This window comes from Oncorhynchus clarkii, chromosome 1 (assembly GCF_045791955.1).
Source record: "Oncorhynchus clarkii lewisi isolate Uvic-CL-2024 chromosome 1, UVic_Ocla_1.0, whole genome shotgun sequence".
NCBI lineage: Eukaryota > Metazoa > Chordata > Actinopteri > Salmoniformes > Salmonidae > Oncorhynchus > Oncorhynchus clarkii.
The window spans coordinates 65,444,211-65,463,398 of NC_092147.1; the positions used below are offsets into that span (position 1 = coordinate 65,444,211).

General features: G+C 42.7%; 1 protein-coding gene across 2 annotated transcripts; it reads right to left on the reverse strand.

Moving 5' to 3' along the window:
• Positions 1-698: 698 nt before the first annotated feature.
• On the reverse strand, positions 699-17,918 carry LOC139410904 (uncharacterized). Of its 2 annotated transcripts, none has more exons than XM_071156573.1 (18): positions 17,201-17,798; positions 17,010-17,042; positions 16,718-16,890; positions 16,509-16,554; positions 16,290-16,415; positions 16,054-16,158; positions 15,643-15,861; positions 14,811-14,948; positions 14,503-14,610; positions 14,268-14,381; positions 13,945-14,151; positions 13,619-13,759; positions 10,806-10,922; positions 10,597-10,685; positions 8,834-9,515; positions 6,746-8,587; positions 6,298-6,379; positions 699-1,345 (listed from the first exon to the last, which is right to left on the reverse strand). In XM_071156573.1, the coding sequence occupies exons 1-18, from the start codon at positions 17,636-17,638 to the stop codon at positions 1,338-1,340; spliced, it is 4,668 nt and encodes a 1,555-aa protein (XP_071012674.1). In that variant the 5' UTR covers positions 17,639-17,798; the 3' UTR covers positions 699-1,337. The 2 variants fall into 2 exon arrangements, with proteins under 2 accessions (XP_071012674.1, XP_071012665.1); XM_071156564.1 differs by lacking the exon at positions 699-1,345 and adding an exon at positions 3,021-4,930 and having other exon boundaries at positions 17,201-17,918.
• Positions 17,919-19,188: the final 1,270 nt, after the last annotated feature.

The window sequence follows — 19,188 nt, forward strand, 5'->3', positions numbered from 1 at the left end:
AACTTGCCAAAACTATAGTTTGATAACAAGAAATTTGTGGAGTGGTTGAAAAATGAGTTTTAATGACTCCAACCAAAGTGTATGTAAACTATATATATATAAATACACACAGTACCAGTGTTAAGATATTTTATCTATGTTTAAGATAAATATTTAAATAATTCTACTCAGAAACTTAACCATTAGGGGATTAGAGGTTATGTAGCATGAACAAGGAGTAATTAAAAATAATAAACACAGCTCCAACTCGGTTGGAGGGGGGAAGAGAGGAATACATGTGTGTGTGTTTAACGAAAACAAAGAGGATCCTTAACCTATGTTTGAACCGACCCGGCTATAACTCTGTGGACATAAAATAAGACAGTGAGAGCCCCTCCAGGTTTTCCGTATCTGGGGGGGACTGGAACTGTCTGCTAAGTGGTAATACACTATGGTGGGACTTCAGGAGTTAAGCCAGATATAGTGTGTCATGTATGTGCGCTAGTGGGTTGGAATGAACTTTAGAAGTAGCTTTTTCCTTGTCGGAGAGTAGGAGGAGCCTTCAAGACGCTATGACGAAATGTGTGGTATATAAATCAATGTACATTGTATTATGACCAGCGCTCTCGAGAATAAATGCTATTGGCTAATTTTGGTAGATTGGTCTCTGTCCATTTTATGCAAATAAGAATCTTACAAATTCTTAGAAACAGACAGTGATTTAAATTGAATTGGTTAATGAACACATATAGGAATTGTTAAATTCCTTTAACAACCACTCAAAAGTTTACACACCTACTCATTCTTTATTTTTACTATTTTCTACATTGTAGAATAATAGTAAAGACAAAACTATGAAATAACACACAGGGAATCATGTAGTAACCAAGAAAGTGTTAAACCCTTCAAAGTAGCAACCCTTTGACTTTAACCTTTATCATACTCATTAACGAGGCAAGTCAGTTCAGAACAAATTCTTATTCACATTGATGACCCACACCGGCCAAACCCGGACGACGCTGCGCCAATTATTCGCCACCCTATGGGACTCCCAATCATGGCCGGTTGTGATACTGCCTGGATTCAAACCAGGGTGTCTGTAGTGAAGCCTCTAGCACTGAGATGCAGTGCCTTAGTCCGCTGCGCCACTTCATGATTGCCAAGGAGTTCTTGAAGGAGTTCCAACATATGCTGAGCACTTGTTGGCTGCTTTTCCTTCACTCTGTGGTCCAACTCATCCCAAACGATCTCAACTGGGTTGAGGTTGGGTGATTGTGGAGGCCAGGTCATATGATGCAGCACTCCATCACTCTCCTTCTTGGTCAAATAGTCCTTACACAGCCTGGAGGTGTGTTGGGTCATTGTCCTGTTGAAAAACAAATGATAGTCCCATTAAGTACAAACTAGATGGGATGGCGTATCACTGCAGAATGTGTGCCTTTAATTCTAAATAAATCACAGTGTCACCAGCAAAGCACCCCCACAACATCATCTCCTCATTGCTTCACAGTGAGAACCACATATGCGGAGATCATTCGTTCACCTACTCTGCGCCTCACAAAGACACAGTGGTTTAAGCAAAAATCTAAAATTTGGCCCAATCAAGTCTCTTATTATTATTGGTGTCCTTCAGTAGTTGTTTCTTTCACGCAGTCTCCTCTGAACAGTTGATGTTGAGATGTGTCTGTTACTGCATTTATTTGGGCTGCAATTTCTGAGGCTGGTTACTCTAATGAACTTATCCTCTGCAGCAGAGGTAACTCTGGGTATTTCTTTCCTGTGGCGGTCCTCATGACAGCCAGTTTCATCATAGCACTTGATGGTTTTTGCGACGACACTTGAAGAAACTTTCAAAGCTTGAAATTTTCCGGATTGACTGAACTTCATGTCTTAAAGTAATGATGGACTGTCGTTTCTCTTTGCTTATTTGAGCTGTTCTTGCCATATTATGGACATGTTTTTTTTTTAACCAAATAGGGATATCTTCTGTATACCACCCCTACCTTGTCACAACACAACTGATTGGCTCAAACGCATTAAGGAGGAAAGAAATTCCACAAATTAACTTTTAACAAGGCACACCTGTTAACTGAAATGGATTCCAGGTGACTACCCCTTGAAGCTGGTTGAGAGAATACCAAGTGTGCAAAGCTGTCATCAAAGCAAAGGGTGGCTACTTTGAAGAATCTCAAAAATAAAATATATTTGGCATCAAACTATGTGTTTGATACCATTCCACCGATTCCGCTACAGCCATTACCACAAGCCCGTCCTCCCCAATTAAGGTGCCACCAACCTCCTGTGATGTGAACGCAGCATAACATATGAGGCGAAGCAACGTAACAACCAATGGTTGCGTGCCACGTCATCGACTATCATCGACTGACAAATTGCTATATAACCCTGGTCCCCCAACAGTACACATCGTTATTGTAGCCCTGTACAAACACACCTCATTCAGCTCATCGAGGGCTTGATGATTAGTTGACCATTTTATATCAGGGGTCCTCGAGGTGTCTAGGGGTCCTCGAGGACCAAGATTAGGAAACACTGGTTTAGCTGGTACTTTAAATACCTATCCAGGTGTAGTAAGATGTGTCAGGCGTCAGCAACGTCTCAGCATAGGAACGCATCTCTGTGATTAGCTGATACAGAAAATACCCATCCAGGCTTTGTAATATCTGGCATGCTGCAGTAACAACTGGGTAGAGGAACGCGCCTCGAGTCTGTGAAGGCTTAACATTTCTGAAAGCACTGGTTTTGAGTTGTCTTTTGTGTAATCATCAGCTTACTTTTGTCTGCCTAGTTGAATTCAGACGAGCAGCTTTAGCCATGTCCATTTAAATTGCAATTCATTTGAGTTATGTTCAACAATTTATTAGCATGGCTATACTGAAAATGTGTGTTGCATCAAAAGCTTGGGTCTAAGTAGTGCATACCAATATGGTATACATTTTGGTAGCCTTTCAATCTAATGTAAAATTACCATAATAGGCTGGTGTTTGTCACAGCATAATGATATTTTAAGAGTGAAAAGATAGGAATACCAGTAAGTTTAGTAACAATCCTTATGGCAGCGGGGTACATTTATTTTTAAGAAACATTTCAAACAGAGACTATCCACAAAAAACACACCCCGGTCAAACTTTTTTTTTTTTACAGTTCTGAAAGACAAAGTGGATGCATTTTCATTATTCTTGATACTCTGTCCGCTACGTCTCTTTCCTCTCAACAAGCACACAATGTCATATGTCACAACATGCACACCCCAATGTCACCTATGGTACAGACTTTTATATTTTGATAAATTGAATACAAAAACACAATACACTAACAAAATAATGGTGACATAACTACAAAATATGATACTACAATATGGTACACTGTACATTAACACTTGATTTCACAGATCTTTTATTGATGATGCAGAATGCTGTATCATTTCCAAAGATGTCTCAAATGTAAAATGTACTTAATGTTTGCTCTTGTTGGATGTTCAAAACCTAGTCCTGAGGTCATCCTAGGAAAAGAGTAAAGCGACTCCTGGATAGATTGGAGGAAGAAGCATACCGCTGGTCAGCCACAGGCAACCTAACAGCTTGGAAGCAGTGGGGGGAAAAAACTCAAATGGACAAGTTAGAAATAAAAGGAATTCTAATACATAAGAGAACCTTGGAGTGGCCAATAATCTGCTAGCTAACTACTACACTAGAAAAGCTTTAGCAGGAGTGTACAAATAAACCTTGTTTACGTGTAGAATTTCTGTTGGACGTGTACACTTTGGACAATAACATTTTCTTCAGAAATGAACTTAGAAATCGAGTGAGTATATGTTTAGACAAGACAGAGACTATGTAAGAACTTCCACTAAACTGAAGACTTTTCGTTAGTTCTCTGGTATCCCTTTGGCACACTTTCACCACCATAATTTACAGGCACTACCTAGTAAGAGGCATTCAAGCAGCAGTTTCATATCTCAAAGGATTTGGAGCAGAATGAAAATGCCAGGAACACAATATTTCCCAATTGTCTAGTTTATTTTTTGGGGGGCCAACAAAATGTATACAATAAGTAAAAGCCTGACACTTAGTGGATAAACAGAACATGCTAATCATCAGTATGCTAAAACTAAAAAAAGTAAGATTACATACAGCATTTAATCAAACTGGATACACCGATAACAGAATGTATTATTTGCAATGAAGTTACATTACATCTAAATCAACCCTTAGGTTGGTATCCAGCACAGAGAGGAAACGATTACAATAGAGATATGAAAATACCCCCACCCTAAAAAAAAAACATTAATTGGTCATTTCTTAAGTAATTTCAGGAACATTGTTTGCCTCGGTCTCCCACTTCTCCAAAAAGTCCTGCAGGTTCAAGTTGAAAGTATCAATACCTTTACCAGACAGATGAACCCCATCTGGCCTGTACAGGCCTGCGTCTGAGCAACACGTGATGTTTTCATGGGTCAGAGCAGTGCCACCTAGCTCTGCGATGATGGCGTGAACTCTTCTGTTGATGACGGCCCTAAAATTGTCCACTGCTTCGCTGTCCTCCGTTTGCCTCCACGACATCCGGGGCAAGATGTCGGACCAGACCAACCGGCATTGTGGGAAAATGCTTCTCACGGAGGTCAGGTCCTTCTTCACAGATGACATAAGGGCCTCAGGGCTTTGGGTACCCAGATCGTTACCACCCAGGTGCAGGATGACCACGTCCGGTTTGGGCCACTTGATCTTCAGCTGGTCTAACTGGGGAAGCAGCTGGGCCCACGTCATGCCCTGTGTGCCCTTCCACCACACCCGCACACTGCTGGGGTCCATGCCCAACTGCATGCCAATCTCAGGCGACTTGGCCCTCATCTCTGCCCAATATACAAGCGAGTGTCCACAGATCCACACGTTCCTAGGCTCAGTGTTGGCATAGGTAACTTTGGGAACTTTTCCTGTAAAAATGCAATAATGAGACAGGGTAAATGTATGGGTTAGCTTCACAGGGGCTCTGCTAGGTTGACGTTACTGCGAGGATTGACCTGTGCTCCAGCTCTTGGGTCTCTGCAGGCTGGCTGTTTTTCTTCCACCTTTGGCCCAGAACTGACGGAGCTGACACTCAAGACTACGTCCTCCAGCAGTTAGTTAACTTAGTCTCGTGCTATAACAGAACTCTCCTAATGAACTGAGGTATGAGAAATATTTGACACTAAAGACACCTTACACACTAACTGACCTAGCTTGATCTTGTTTGTGTAGTACTACCAGACCACACCCTCATTGTGCAGGCCCTAGCTAGTCGTCAGATTGACAACGTTTATCCCTGTTTTGGAGTGAAAACAACACTAACAAGTCCCCTATTCAGGTAAAATTCTCCCTAGCAGTAGAGATTCCCTAATCAAGAAACTTACGGTAATTCTAAAAAAGTCCTAAAAGTATTGAAGTATTGTACTAAACAAACAAAAATACAATTCAACAGCTGAAGACCTATTGATGCAAAGTTTGCTAAAATACTTACCTTCAGCTGTTGGAGAAAACATTACATGTTAAAGCTAGCTAACATGAATATCTATATTGAGAGCAACTCCTGTCGAGATTAAAGGAACATGGGAGTCTATGTCAGTCTATTGTTTCTGTTATTATTAGTTTGTCTGTGCAAAAGCACTTGAAGACCACCATGTTCATAAATTGTATTGCACGCAGAGGGCAATACATGTTTTCATCAAAATATTGAATTGCATGCACAGTGGAAGATAAATATATATTTAAATGCTTCTATGTGAGCATAAACCAAGCATGGGCACTTTCTTACTAGGACATACTTGTCTTAAAATTGTGTAATGCAAGCACCAAACTGGTCAATTGTTACAAGGCCAGGGCTTTCAAAGCAAATAAACAGGCATTGATGTGGTCTTCCAAGACACAAGGCTATGCTTTGTGAAGCAACGTGGTAGACATTAAATAAAATGTTACCTAAACTTTCTGAGCGAGACCAAGCCCTAACACAATAATAAAAATGTCATATTTATGTTACAGAAAATATCATAGCTAAAGCAATCTAAGATATCACTTAAACCTGATTAACTATGGCTGTAATAAGTGCAAGTAAAACTGAAGTGAAGACTCAAACCTACCTATATTTCCTCCATATCAGTCTCTTGACACCTATGGTATCAACTCATCCTATACTTTAATTTGTGTTGAGTGCCAGGTATGTACAGCTCTTGACTTGTTCTGGCATCACCTAATCTTAACCTAAGCTACAATTTGTGGCTGGCCATATTGCTACGTTTCAACCTTACTCTAAGGGGTTATCTGGTACCTGTTGTGTTTATCCTAGTGTCACGAGTATCGTTCTTCCTCTCCTGATTCTTCTGTCTCATCCGCAGGTTAAACTGCTCCAGCTACAAAACAGTGACAAATTGAGACACACAAAGTCTATCCAATGTAAATACAGTCAACTCCTAAATTAAGCAGATTGGGACTGACTTGCCAGCGTGCACTAAAACCAGAACATATCAGAAGCAATTTAATAGATTTGGGACTACAAAAATTCTGTACACACTAAACTTTTCTCAAGAGTATTTATGTTGTGTGTAATGGTAAATTCCTGATAACTGCCCTATACTGTAGGCCTATACTGTAATTCAAATGTAAACAACACCAAGGACTGAAGGTGTGGCTTGTATATCATACACAAATGTAACACAATCAGACAGGTAAAATGTTTCCTAACTTCAACACACGGAATGAAAAAAAACACAACATACCCTTTTCTTCTGTTTGGCCTTGATATCGTCTTCTGTCACTGGTGGACCCCGAGTCTCTGGTGATTGAGGGGGAGGAGAGGGCTTTCCACCTATAGAATCAGGGCTTTGTGTTTTGATCTGGAGAGGTATGGTGATATTTTGTCTTGGTGAATCCTGCTGTGCACCAGACACACTTTTGACTGTTTCAATCACCTTGAGGCATCTAGACTGGTTGGTGACTTGGAGGATTTGACTCAAGACATCCCTTGTAGGATTTGATATAGTCACTTGATTCAATATATTTAATTGTTGTGTAAACTGAGTCTTTGCAAACGGTATCATGGGGGAACTAGGCTGCCCATAATAAGTGGAGGAGGGCAAGGCAGTGAGTAGGTCAAGGGATTGTCCCATAGGTGAAGTAAAAGTATACACCCCGGCTGCTTGTTGACCAACTGGAACATCAGGCGTGTTTGTCATGGATGACACTGGGGAAATCTGTTCGGGGGGACCTGAGGAACCGGGTGGCAGTGATGAGAGATAGTTGGTACTACAACCCTTGCTATGCCAACTCTTAGGCACGATGGGCTGGGTCTTCTCAGGACAGTTCCACAGTGTGGTGGAATAGGAGGTGCCAGGCTGTGAGGAGGGGGTGGGGGGCAAGACGCTCACTGTCCTGGTGAGGCTCTGCATCTGCCTGGCCCTCTCTAAGGCCGCCTCCTCTTCCGGGTCAAGGAAACCTCCATATTCCGAGGTGTCTTGGGGGCTGAGGTACACCTCCCGCTGGGAAGACCTGAATGGCGAGGCTGACCGGAAGTGTTTGGAATCAGAGTCGTCGGTGGTGCGGTGCCGATCTCCCCGCCTAGATGAGTGCTTCGTCTCTCTCTCTGAGGATGAGTGTTTGGATGACTTTGTCCCGTAGAGGCGCTCCTGGGTCCTGTCTGCCAGCTTGGTGACCTCTGAGGTGTCCAGATTCAAGCCGATGTCCTGGAGCAGGCTCCTGATCTTGCCGAAGTGCTGCTTCTTTTCCCGACTATCCTGCTCCCTGGTCTCCTCCACCGGGACTCTGGCTGAGCAGGACCTCTTGTTATCCCTGTACCTGTCTGACCGCCCAGGTATCTCACAGTGCTCTTTCTCAGTCGCTGCAGGGGCTTTACCCCCATAGAGGAAGTCCTCTTCTTCCACACGTTCAGATTCTCTCAATAGCTGGCTGTGGGACATCATTCCAAGAATTCCGGGAAAGCCACCACCTTCCTGGATTGCCCTCTCGTGAGGCAGCAGCCGGTCTTCATTTCTGGAGTTATCATAGTCGTCAGAGTTCTTCACTCGCTCCCCGATTATACCCCTGCGTGGGCACTCTGGCTCTTCCTCTGTACAGGGCTCATCTCTGTACTGATCTTCATCCCCACGGTCAAGCAACTCGCAATAAGGCTTTTGAAGTATGGAACTATCTTCCTGAATACCAGCAATCTCCTCTTGAGACTCCTTGACCATAGCTGACAGCAGACCGGCATCCACACCTTTGTTGAGGGTGTTGAGGAAACGGGCGAGCTGGGTGTTCAGGTTAGAGTTCTTTTCCTGAGACTCTCGAATGGGAGGTCGATTTGAAGAATAAGGGTCAAGAGGTGTTTGGCGAACTGGAGAAGGTTGCGACAGGTGCTCTCTAGAAGTCTGCTCATATGGATCATACTTGGCAGATAAGTCAGGAACAGGATGCCCAGCAAGTGAACGTTCATAATAGGACTTCTGACTGGATGTTTGGGTGTAGGGTGGTTGGGCAGAGTGTGGTTTATAGGGCGTCTCAACGTCATAACCGTATTGTTCCACAAGCCTTTGATCAAGAGGTTGAGCTTTAGGGAGTTCAGTCTGGAGAGAATAAACAAAACATTTATAATTGGACTCCCCCCCCCCCCCATTTCATAGAAATGATTTGATTTCACAAATTGCTCATCAGGCTGATGATTTAATGTTTCTTTTGCCAATATATGATAACTAAAAAAAGCACCGGCGCACAGTGGACTATTCTAATGAAATATAACCAGCTCTTAAAAATGATTGAGAGTGAACAAACGATTATCTACATGATTGAAACGTTTAAAAATGACAACTGACCTGCATTGGGAAAAGTGGACCTGCGACATGGTCTGAGCGTATCTTCAGAATGGACTTGGGTTTGATGTCAGTTGGTGGTTTAGGTTGTGTAGGAAGCTCTGCCATTCCATGATTGTAGTCAAAGCAGGTCTTCTCCATAGGCTTCACTTCTGAGAAGAAATTGGGAACTCCACCATGTTTCTCCATGGCAACTATGGCTCTCTTGCGGTATATCAACTCATTTAGCTCCTCTAGTTCCCTCTTCTTTCTTTCTAGCTCATCATTCATTCTATCTGGATATCTACTTACTGGGCTTGAACCATTCTTGGAGCTCCTCTGACTACTTCCATCTCGCTCCTTGCTGCAGCTCCTTTTCGAGGAAGTTCTCTTTTTGCTGCCGCTCCTTTGGTTGTAATCTTTTCTCTCCAGACTGTGGCTTCGTCTCCTGTTCCTCTCCCTGCCCCGGCTCCTGCTGCGACTGCGCCTGTACTTGCATCTACCACCCTGCTCTTTGCGCTCCCTGCTTGTGCTCCGCCTTTTCTTCACCCGGCCAAACTGGTCTAGGCTGGGGCTCCTGTGTCCGTATCTCCGCTGGCTGCTGTCGGAGTCTTTGCCACCAGATCCAGAGCCAGCAGGTTTTGACACCAGAATATTTATGACTGATTTCATCTTGATTGACTTCTCCGAGGCAGGTTTGTCGTTGCTGGTGCACAAAAGAATGAGGGAAATGACTTCGAGCACATCTCTTAACCCTCTGGAGTCTAAGCGGGTGGGGGTGTGGGAGGGGGTGTCCTACTATGCTAACATATGGAATTGTTTATTAAAGGTGGTCGAACCAAGGATAATTTAGCTATTTGATTTTGAGTTTTAGGACCCCTTAACGTATCAAAAAAATATATATTAAAAAAAATATGAAAAATTGAATTTGGCCTTACTTTATTAGCCCATGGAAAAACATTATAAGCATTATAAGCAAAGGAAGTTTGTTCTGAAGTGTCTATCCTATATCTGATATTGCTGATTCAAATAATTAAAGCTTAAAAAAAAAAGTGCACCCCACGGGGTCCTGAGGATTGAGTTTGGGAAACACTGATTTAACCCCTTATTTTAGGCACTAAACTAACTACATTTATACTTCTTAACTATATATATACTTCCATTATTTTTATAAAACTGGTACCTGGCTACCTTCAGACTAGTCTTGTGAGCATCCTAGAGCAAAACAAACGACATAAGTGTTCGTGAGAGACTCATCTTTCCACAGAGGGTTCATATTAGTGTGCAGCCCAAACGGTTCAGACAGAGTACCGTGACGCTTTTGGGGTCGTAGAGAAAAACAGAGAACACCATCGTGTTTGTGAGACCAAAAAGGAGTCATAATAGTTTGCGGGCCAAACTGTTCGGAACGCTACAGACGTTTGTGTGAGAAGACCGATTTTCGGGATGCCTCATGGTCTGACTATCATCGCTCCAGCACTGCCATCTTTCACTGCTGTTGCGGAAGGGCGACATCGGCGGATGCAGTGGATTGAGACGCATCCCATGCAAAAAACTTCAACTGTGTGGTGGAAACTTAAACTGACGGATTTTGATAGGGATTTTTTTAATTATTATGCTAATTCTATTTCCACAGTGGCGAGGACATCGACTCTAGGGGATACATTTTTAGATTTCAGGGTAGTTGTGGCTGTTCCAACAAATGACATCCAAAATCATCACACAATGATACTTTACCTTGACTTCATGTTGGAACCAATACTACTACTAATTACAATCAAACTCACGTGGGATCATCCTCTTTATTCTCTACTTTGACACCTGTGCCCTTGATGAGGTCATTTGGGTCTCTCATCAGTTTGATGGTCATCTTCTTCTGTAATAGACAATAATAGGAAATAGACAGTTAAAGACAACACAGACAGCCACATGTCTATCCCTTAAGTGAATATGACATCCCCCAAAGTCACTGGCCTTTGTTCCATCATAAACCAACCTTTTCCTTTGCCGCCACGCCCCTTAGCTTGGGCACAGCGGTAAGAACAGGGGTAAGAACACTGTCGGTAAGGCGTTTGATCCTAATCGCTTGGTTGCCTCCTTCAGCGGTTTCAAGCTAGGAGAAAATTGAAAGAGTTAAAAGAAAAACATAAAAATAACAAAAATATGAATAAAACAAAAATGTGAGCAAGACAAAGGAGCTGATCGTGGACTACAGGAAAAGGCAGGCCGAACAGGCCCCCATTAACATCAACGGGGCTGTAGTGGAGCAGGTCGAGAGTTTCAAGTTCATTGGTGTCAAAATCACCAACAGACTATCATGGTCCAAACACACCAAGACAGTCGTGAAGAGGGCAGGAGACTAAAAAGATTTGACATGGGTCCCCAGATCCTCAAAAAGTTCTACAGCTGCACCATCGAGAGCATCCTGACCGGTTGCATCACTGCCTGGTATGGCAACTGCTCGGCATTCGACTGTAAGGCGCTACACAGCAAGCGGTAGTGGAGTGCCAAGTCTAGGTCCAAAAGGCTCCTTAACAACTTCTACACCCAAACCATAAGACTGCTGAACAATTAATCAAATGGCCTCCCTGACTATTAACATTGACAACCCCCCCCCCCCCCCCCCACCCCCCTTTGTTTTTATACTGCTGCTACTCGCCGTTTATTATCTATGCATAGTCATCTTACCCGTACCTACATGTTCAAATTACATCGACTAACCTGTATCCTCCGTACATTGACTCGGTACCGGTACCCCCTGTATATAGCCTCGTTATTGTTATTTTGTGTTACTTTTATTTAGTAAATATTTTCTTAACTCTATTTCTTGAACTGCATTGTTGGTTAATGACTTGTAAGTAAGCATTTCACGGTAAGGTTGTATTCGGCACAAGTGACAAATAACATTTGATTTGAAATAGCTAGTTGGATGTACCATGCCTTCAGAAAGTATTCACACCCCTTGACATATTTCACATTTTGTTGTGCTACAAGGTGAGATTAAAATGGATTTTATTGTCTTATTTTTTTAATTTTTTTTTACAATCTACATAAAATACTCTAATGTCAGAATGGAAGAAAAAAATGTAACATTTGTATAAGACCAATGAAAATTAAAACACTAATATACATTATATATAAAAGTATGTGGAAACCCCTTCAAATTAGTGGATTCTGCTATTTCAGCCACGCCCATTGCTGACGGGTGTATAAAATTGAGCATTCAGCCATGCAATCTCCATAGACAAACACTGGCAGAAGAATGGCCTTACTGAAGAGCTCAGTGACTTTCAATGTGGCACTGTCATAAGATACCACCTTTCCAACAAGTCAGTTCGTCAAATGTATTCCCTGCTGGAGCTGCCCTGGTCAACTTTTAAGTTTTGTTATTGTGAATTGCAACACTCTCCACAGAGTTCCAAACTGCCTCTAGAAACAACGTCAGCACAACAACTGTTCGTCAGCGCTTCATGAAATGGGTTTCCATGGCCGAGGAGCCGCACACAAGCCTAAGCCGCACACAAGCGCAATGTCAAGCGTCGGCTGAAGTGGTGTAAAGCTCGCCACCATTGGACTCTGGAGCAGCCATTAAACTCTATAACTGTTTTAAAGTCACCATTGGCCTCATTGTGAAATCCCTGAGCGGTTTCCTTCCTCTCCATCAACTGAATTAGGAAGGACTCTGGACGCCTGTATCTTTGTAGTGACTGGGTGTATTGATACACCATCCAAAGTGTAATTAATAACTTCACCATGATCACCATCTACCAATAGGTGCCCTTCTCTGCAAGGTATTGGAAAACCTCCCTGGTCTTCGTGGTTGAATCGGTGTTTGAAATTCACTGCTTGACTGAAGGAACTTACAGATAATTTTATGTGTTTATTTTACCCTTATTTTACCAGGTAAGTTGACTGAGAACACGTTCTCATTTACAGAAACGACCTGGGGAGTAGTTACAGGGGAGAGGAGGGGGGTGAATCAGCCAATTGTAAGCTGGGGATGATTAGGTGGCCATGATGGTATAGTATGAAGACCAGATTGGGAATTTAGCCAGTACACCGGGGTTAACACCCCTACTCTTACGATAAGTGCCATGGGATCTTTAGTGACCACAGAGAGTCAGGACACCCGTTTAACTTCCCATCCGAAAGACAGCATCCTACACAGGGCAATGTCCCCAATCACTGCCCTGGGGCATTGGGATATTTTGTTTTTTTTAGACCAGAGGAAAGGGTGCCTCCTACTGGCCCTCCAACATCACTTTGAGCAGCATCTGGTCTCCCATCCAGCGGCTGACCAGGACCAACCCTGCTTAGCTTCAGAAGCAAGCCAGCAGTGGGATGCAGGGTGTTATGCAGGGTGGTATGCTGCTGGCAAATGGCACACAAATTAAATGTGTGGGGGACAGAGATGAGGTAGTAATTCAAAAATTATGTTAAACACTATTACTGCATACAGAATGAGTCCATGTAACTTATTATGAGCCTTTCTAAGCAAATGTTTACTCCTGAAATTATTTAGGCTTACCATAACAAAGGGGTTGAATACTTATTGACTCAAGACATTTCAGCTTTTCATTTATAATTCATTCGTAACATTTAAAAAAAAACATAATTCCACTTTGACATTATGGGGTATTGTGTGTAAGCCAGTGACAAAACATCTAAATTTAATCCATTTTAAATTCAGGCTTTAACACAACAAAATGTGGAATAAATCAAGGGGTGTGAACACTTACAGAGGGCACTGAATACCAATTGATATTAATTTTGACGTGCCAATCGGATCACAGCACCATGGAGACTCACCGAAATGACACTGAACTTCACCTTCTCCGAGATGTTCAATTTCTTCTCCTCCATGACCTCGGTCAAATGGAAGAACAGCAGCTGGGGGCTCTGATGGCACTTAATGGTCCCAGACAGATCCCCAGCTTGCACCACCTCACCCTAGAGGGGAAAACACTTCACTTAGACATGCTGTGCAAAGAATATTAGGCATTTTTTATAAAAATTCCATTACATGAAACATCCCACCTTTCTTCAGTGTGTAAAGTTGTCATACATCAAGTGGAAAAACCTAGCCAGACTCCGACTTAATGGCATCCTGTACCACATTCTAAAAGTGATCTTACGGTTCTGCGTTGCTCTGTTGACTCCTCAAACGTCTCTGAGAGAATCTCCACGTTGATGGCACGCTCCTCCTTAGTCTCACGGCTGGTGGAGATGTTAAAGTGAACCTTGTCTCCGTCACACATGGTGGCTTCAGTCAGAACGTCAGCTGCTCCAAACAATAGCTGCTTCTGTGTGCCACCCACCAATGCCTCCAAAAGGCCCTGCTCCTGGAAGGAAAATGAGAAAACACATTCTAAAATATATGATTTGACCACCCAAACTTTTCCCAACAAGAACACAACAATAATATTTGATTTGTACATTCTTTCAGTACCACACGTACCTGCTGCTTTTTGGAGACCTTAATGACCGTTCCTGCATGCTGCGCAGCGCTAATGTCCTCAAACACCACAGTCCTCTGGAGCAGCACCTCCTCCACTGGGGCCACTGGCTTCCACTGGAGACACAGTAATAAGGACATTACTGGGTATGTCACAGATGAGAGTACTCCACTCTGAATGACAGGAGATTTTTCACCAGTTGGCACCTATCATAATTTGCACTGAACTGTGCCCCACCTTCTCGTTTCCTGCAGGGTCTTCAACTATCTTCTCCATGGTTTCTTCCAGTGTCACTGAGCACTCTTTCAGTTTCCTTACTCTGATGGCCTTCTCCTTATTTTTGATCTAATGAAAACAAATGACATTATGTTAACGTCAAATGTATAAATCAATCAACAAATAATTTCAACAACATTGCTATACTTGGGACCAGAACCTGCACAGAGGGTCCTAACATCACTCCCAGGTACAAACTGATCATCATTCAGTGTCAACAAACTCAATTTGCCACTGAATTATGTGGATGGGAAAGACACTATACTCACTGTGACAACTGTAAAGTCCACCTCATCCATAATGGTGAACTCAGTTAGACTCATGTTCTCAGTGGTTTCAAAGGGCAGGTTGTTCTGGTTCGCTGCCATGATGGTACCAGAATCACACTTTACACTCTTTATAACACCCTGGTGGAGAGTACAAAAAATGTATCAACAACTAGCTACAGTGGGGATGGCCAACTCTGGTCCCATAGAGCCGCTATGTGTGCCGTATTTTGTTCCAGCCCAGCTCCAACACACTTGATTTAAAGGGATTCTCAGTTACTTTTGTATACTTTTCAGCCAGTAGCTCTGAAAGTAGCGTTTGAACCAAAAGTGGTCCCTGAAAATTGTCTACTACGTCACATATGTGCACCATGTCATTGCACTCGCGCTGCTGTGGGTGCATCACGTCCATCTTGCTAGCTGTCACTCATATGGTGAGAGGCTGAAGCTCATTAGTTGAACTCAAATTTCTAGGGGGCTGGCCCACGTGGGGGAAAATGGCACATAACAGCTTCCAACAAAACTGCTTCAAACTAGGGGTTTTGTGGCTAATTGAGGTGAGACAGTAATTCTGCTCATAGATTATGCATGTAAGAACTACACAATGACACATCCAACCCAATGTGGGAGGTTTAAAAATACTTAGTAGTCACCAAAGTACGGGAGCATGTCTTTAAAAAATGGTGGTCTCAATTGAAGATCTTGAATAGATTATTATTTGACTCAGGTGTGGTCATACTGAGCTGAATAAAATGGCGTAGAGCTCATCAGGACCAAAGTTTATGTCAGAATTTGTAACCAAAATGAAGATATGCCACTCAGACTTTAGACTCACCACCTCCCTCTTCTCTCCAGTGATCTTAAAAGTCTGTGGTGTCTTTGGCCGAATATTAGTGGCTCTAATTTTTTGGGTAACTATGTCGGTCAACAAGTTGAACATCACATGGTCCCCTTGAAACAGAGTGATGGTGTAGTCCTTCTCCGAGTAAAGCAGTGCTCTTGACATGCCGTCGATGTTGGCCTCAATTTGGCCAGGTTTCGGCTTTGCACCAGGCTGTGTGAGGGCACATAATTATGTTAATAGCAACAAGAACATATTTAAATGAGAAGCCAAATACTAGTCATAACAAGCCAAGCATATAATCAAGTTACCTTACAATAAACATCTAGTTATGGCAGTGATTAGAACTTTAATAAAGTTATGACTGAATACTTTTTCCCCCTGTGTGCTACAGAGTTCTATCACCTGCTGCTCCAGGATAACATTGCAGACAAAACCTTCAATAATGGTGGAATCAATCTCCTCAGTACCCCCTGGAGGTACAGACACACCAGTGGCATACTCCCCGGCCTGGGTTTATTATACAAAGAGGGGAAAAAAACAAGACGCATTATTTAAAATACAATGAAAACTAATGGTTCACAAACTCCTGAAAATGTCTGTATAACTATATATAGCAAAAAATGTCTAAAGTGACCCACCTTCTCCTTGTAAGCTGTAAAATGCACCCTGACCCCAGGTATCATGTTCTTGGGGACTCCGAGAAAAGCATCAAAAGTGAAGGAATATTTATTGAGATCGTCTCTTTCGATGTAGCCATAAGTTGGCTGTGGGGGGAGAGCAAAACTTGAGAATGCAATGTTTACTAGTGGAGATGAAGAACCTTCCCTTCAAGCAGGCTTCTCAGCTTTTGGACTTACCCCTATGAATGAGATGACCCCCTTGGATCTTCCAGGTGGAGGAGGCCTATGATTTATAAATGTTGAGAGGAAAAAACATATGCGTCATGTATAAGCAGAACTTATACATGAAAGCTAATCTCATGTATGGAAGAGCAAACTACTGTATGCAATCAAACACTAATCCAAAGTGATGATGACATCCAAATTGTTGACATAATGATCATTACTTGTCATTATAGCTCTTTTTCTGTCCTGCTTTTTTGTCCTTCTTTGAGTCTTTGGTCTTCTGTTCATCAGTCTGGGGTGGATCAAGCTGAAGAACCTCAGAGTCCCGGCAGTGTCCCCACACATAAGGAACTACAGTCGTCTCAGTCGGAGGGGAGGCGGTTGTCGGGACGGGCTGTTGTCGGGAAGAGAAACGGAGCCTGTGAGAAGTTGAGGCTCAGCAGAACATACATTTAATTAAAATTGTATCACAGAGATGACAGGACAGGACAGAACAGACACAGTGGCACTTACCCACAATGATGGAGGAACAGCGTAAGGGTTGGCCTAAAGGAGGCAGACTTGATGTTAGGAATTACTTTAAAACCATGTTAGGGCCATTTAAACCATGTCATGTTACTATAACACTAAATGAGTTTTTTACAAGTTTAAATTAAGAATTTACAATATGCACAAGGCACAACAAGTTGTCTTTATAAGATTACCTCGCTTTGCCAGGGTGAAGGAAAGACAGGGTTGTCCACCGGAGGCGGAACCATGGGCGGCATATCTAGGGGAGGAATACCAGGGGGCGGGATACCTGGGGGCATTGGTCTGGGTCCATTGCACATCATTGGATCATATGGTCCGGGCATACCTGGTCCATCCATCCGTGGCCCATCTAAACATCCATCCATGGGGCCACCTGGACCCATTGGTCCATAGCCTGGCTCATATCCGTGATAATCAGGTGGCATGGGGCCGTGCATCATTGGATCTCCCATAAAGTTAGGATGTGGACCTGGGCCACCGTGAAAAGGACCAAAAGATGCAGGCGGCCCACACCAACCTGGACCCATGTCAAATGGATCAGGCACCCTTGGGCCCATATCAAATGGAGGTCCATTGCCTTTTCCACGCTTCCGACCACCACCTCGTCCCATTTCGAAAAATTGAACGAAAGCTGCTCTCAAGCTTACGTTAGCAGTAACAACTCTTCAAATGGGGAAGCTAACGTTGAAATGCTGGCTAGATTACCATACTATATATATATATATATATATATATATATATATATGTGTGTGTGTGTGAAGGTACATGTATTCACTATTGCGTATTCACAGTTTGTGGTTTAATAAGTACGTCTGGTTATATCGCAACTATAACATAATACGTTAGCGAGCTAGCTAGCTTCATAACCTCATACTAGACATCAGCGAACTTGTTGCGGATATTATGACTATGGAGACGTGACATATATCCGGTGTAGATAGAGCCAAATCAGAGAGGCGAAAGTTTTCCACTAGATAACGCAGTCAAAATGGTTATATGGTAAACATTTATGAAAACAAAAACGTGCTTTTTGGTCTAAATGTTAGGTTAGGCATAAGGCTAACAGTATGGTTAAGGTTTGGTTTAAAATCAGATTATAATGAGGTAAATTGTAGAAATGGGCGTGGTGTATGGCTTTGTGAATTAGTGATGACCAAAGCGAAGCGAGATGATTTATACCATTGAGATCCTATTGAATTAATAGAGGGTGCTATGTCAAATAAAACCTCAAAGTTTCAAAATAGCGTGAAAATGGCAACCATAGTACGGAACAATATTCACGTAATAATAAGCAATTCAGCTTCAGTGTAAAAAAGCCAACTTCGTCAGATTCTTTGGAGTACAGAAATAACAAAAAATGCCGAAAAATTGCTGTGACATTCAATGAACGTGTAACCAGGTCAAAAGTTCCGACCTACGGTTCGCAATGCTCTCAAGTAGGGAAATTGAGCCTGCGAGAAGAGCCCCGTTGCTTCAGTCTATTCGGTGTGGGGCTCCCGGTGTCCAAGTACGCTACACGTAGCTGTTTGTGGAAAACATTTAATCACAACTAAGCTATTTACGTTATTTTGTATAGTTCGTTTGTAAACACCACTCACTATTGTAACCCATTAGTCTATTTTGTGTTGTTGGTCTTTTTTGGTTTACGTTGCGGTTGGGATGGTAGCTAGCTAGCATTCACTCATGTGGCTGCTAGCGCCATGAAAAGGTGCATGAGGGAAGCCCTATTACGTTTTTCTAAGTAGTGAGGACACGAGAGCAGGCAATGTTGACAAGTAATCTTTATACATGGTTTACTTTGCTTAAAATGTAATTTACTAAAATAAGCAGACAAAAATAATGTATTTGCTGTGAGCCAATGGGGTAACCTAGAAAACCACAGATTGCGTTACGCGGGCGGGGCCGCGACGTTCTATTTACGGAACGCCATTTGGGTGGGTGACTCACCTTGAGTGTCAAAAGCTACACGTCAAATAACATTATGGCCAATATTTGCAATCACAATCAAGGCGCGCGTGAAGCCAGCTATGGGTGCGTTCGTAAATTCGCTCTGGCTATCTACTCCGATTTCAGAGCACTTTAGCCTGAGTGTGCCAGAGCGCAGAATAACTGGATTCATTCACAACACCCGTTGAATATGGCCGGTGTCAGTAAAAAAAGC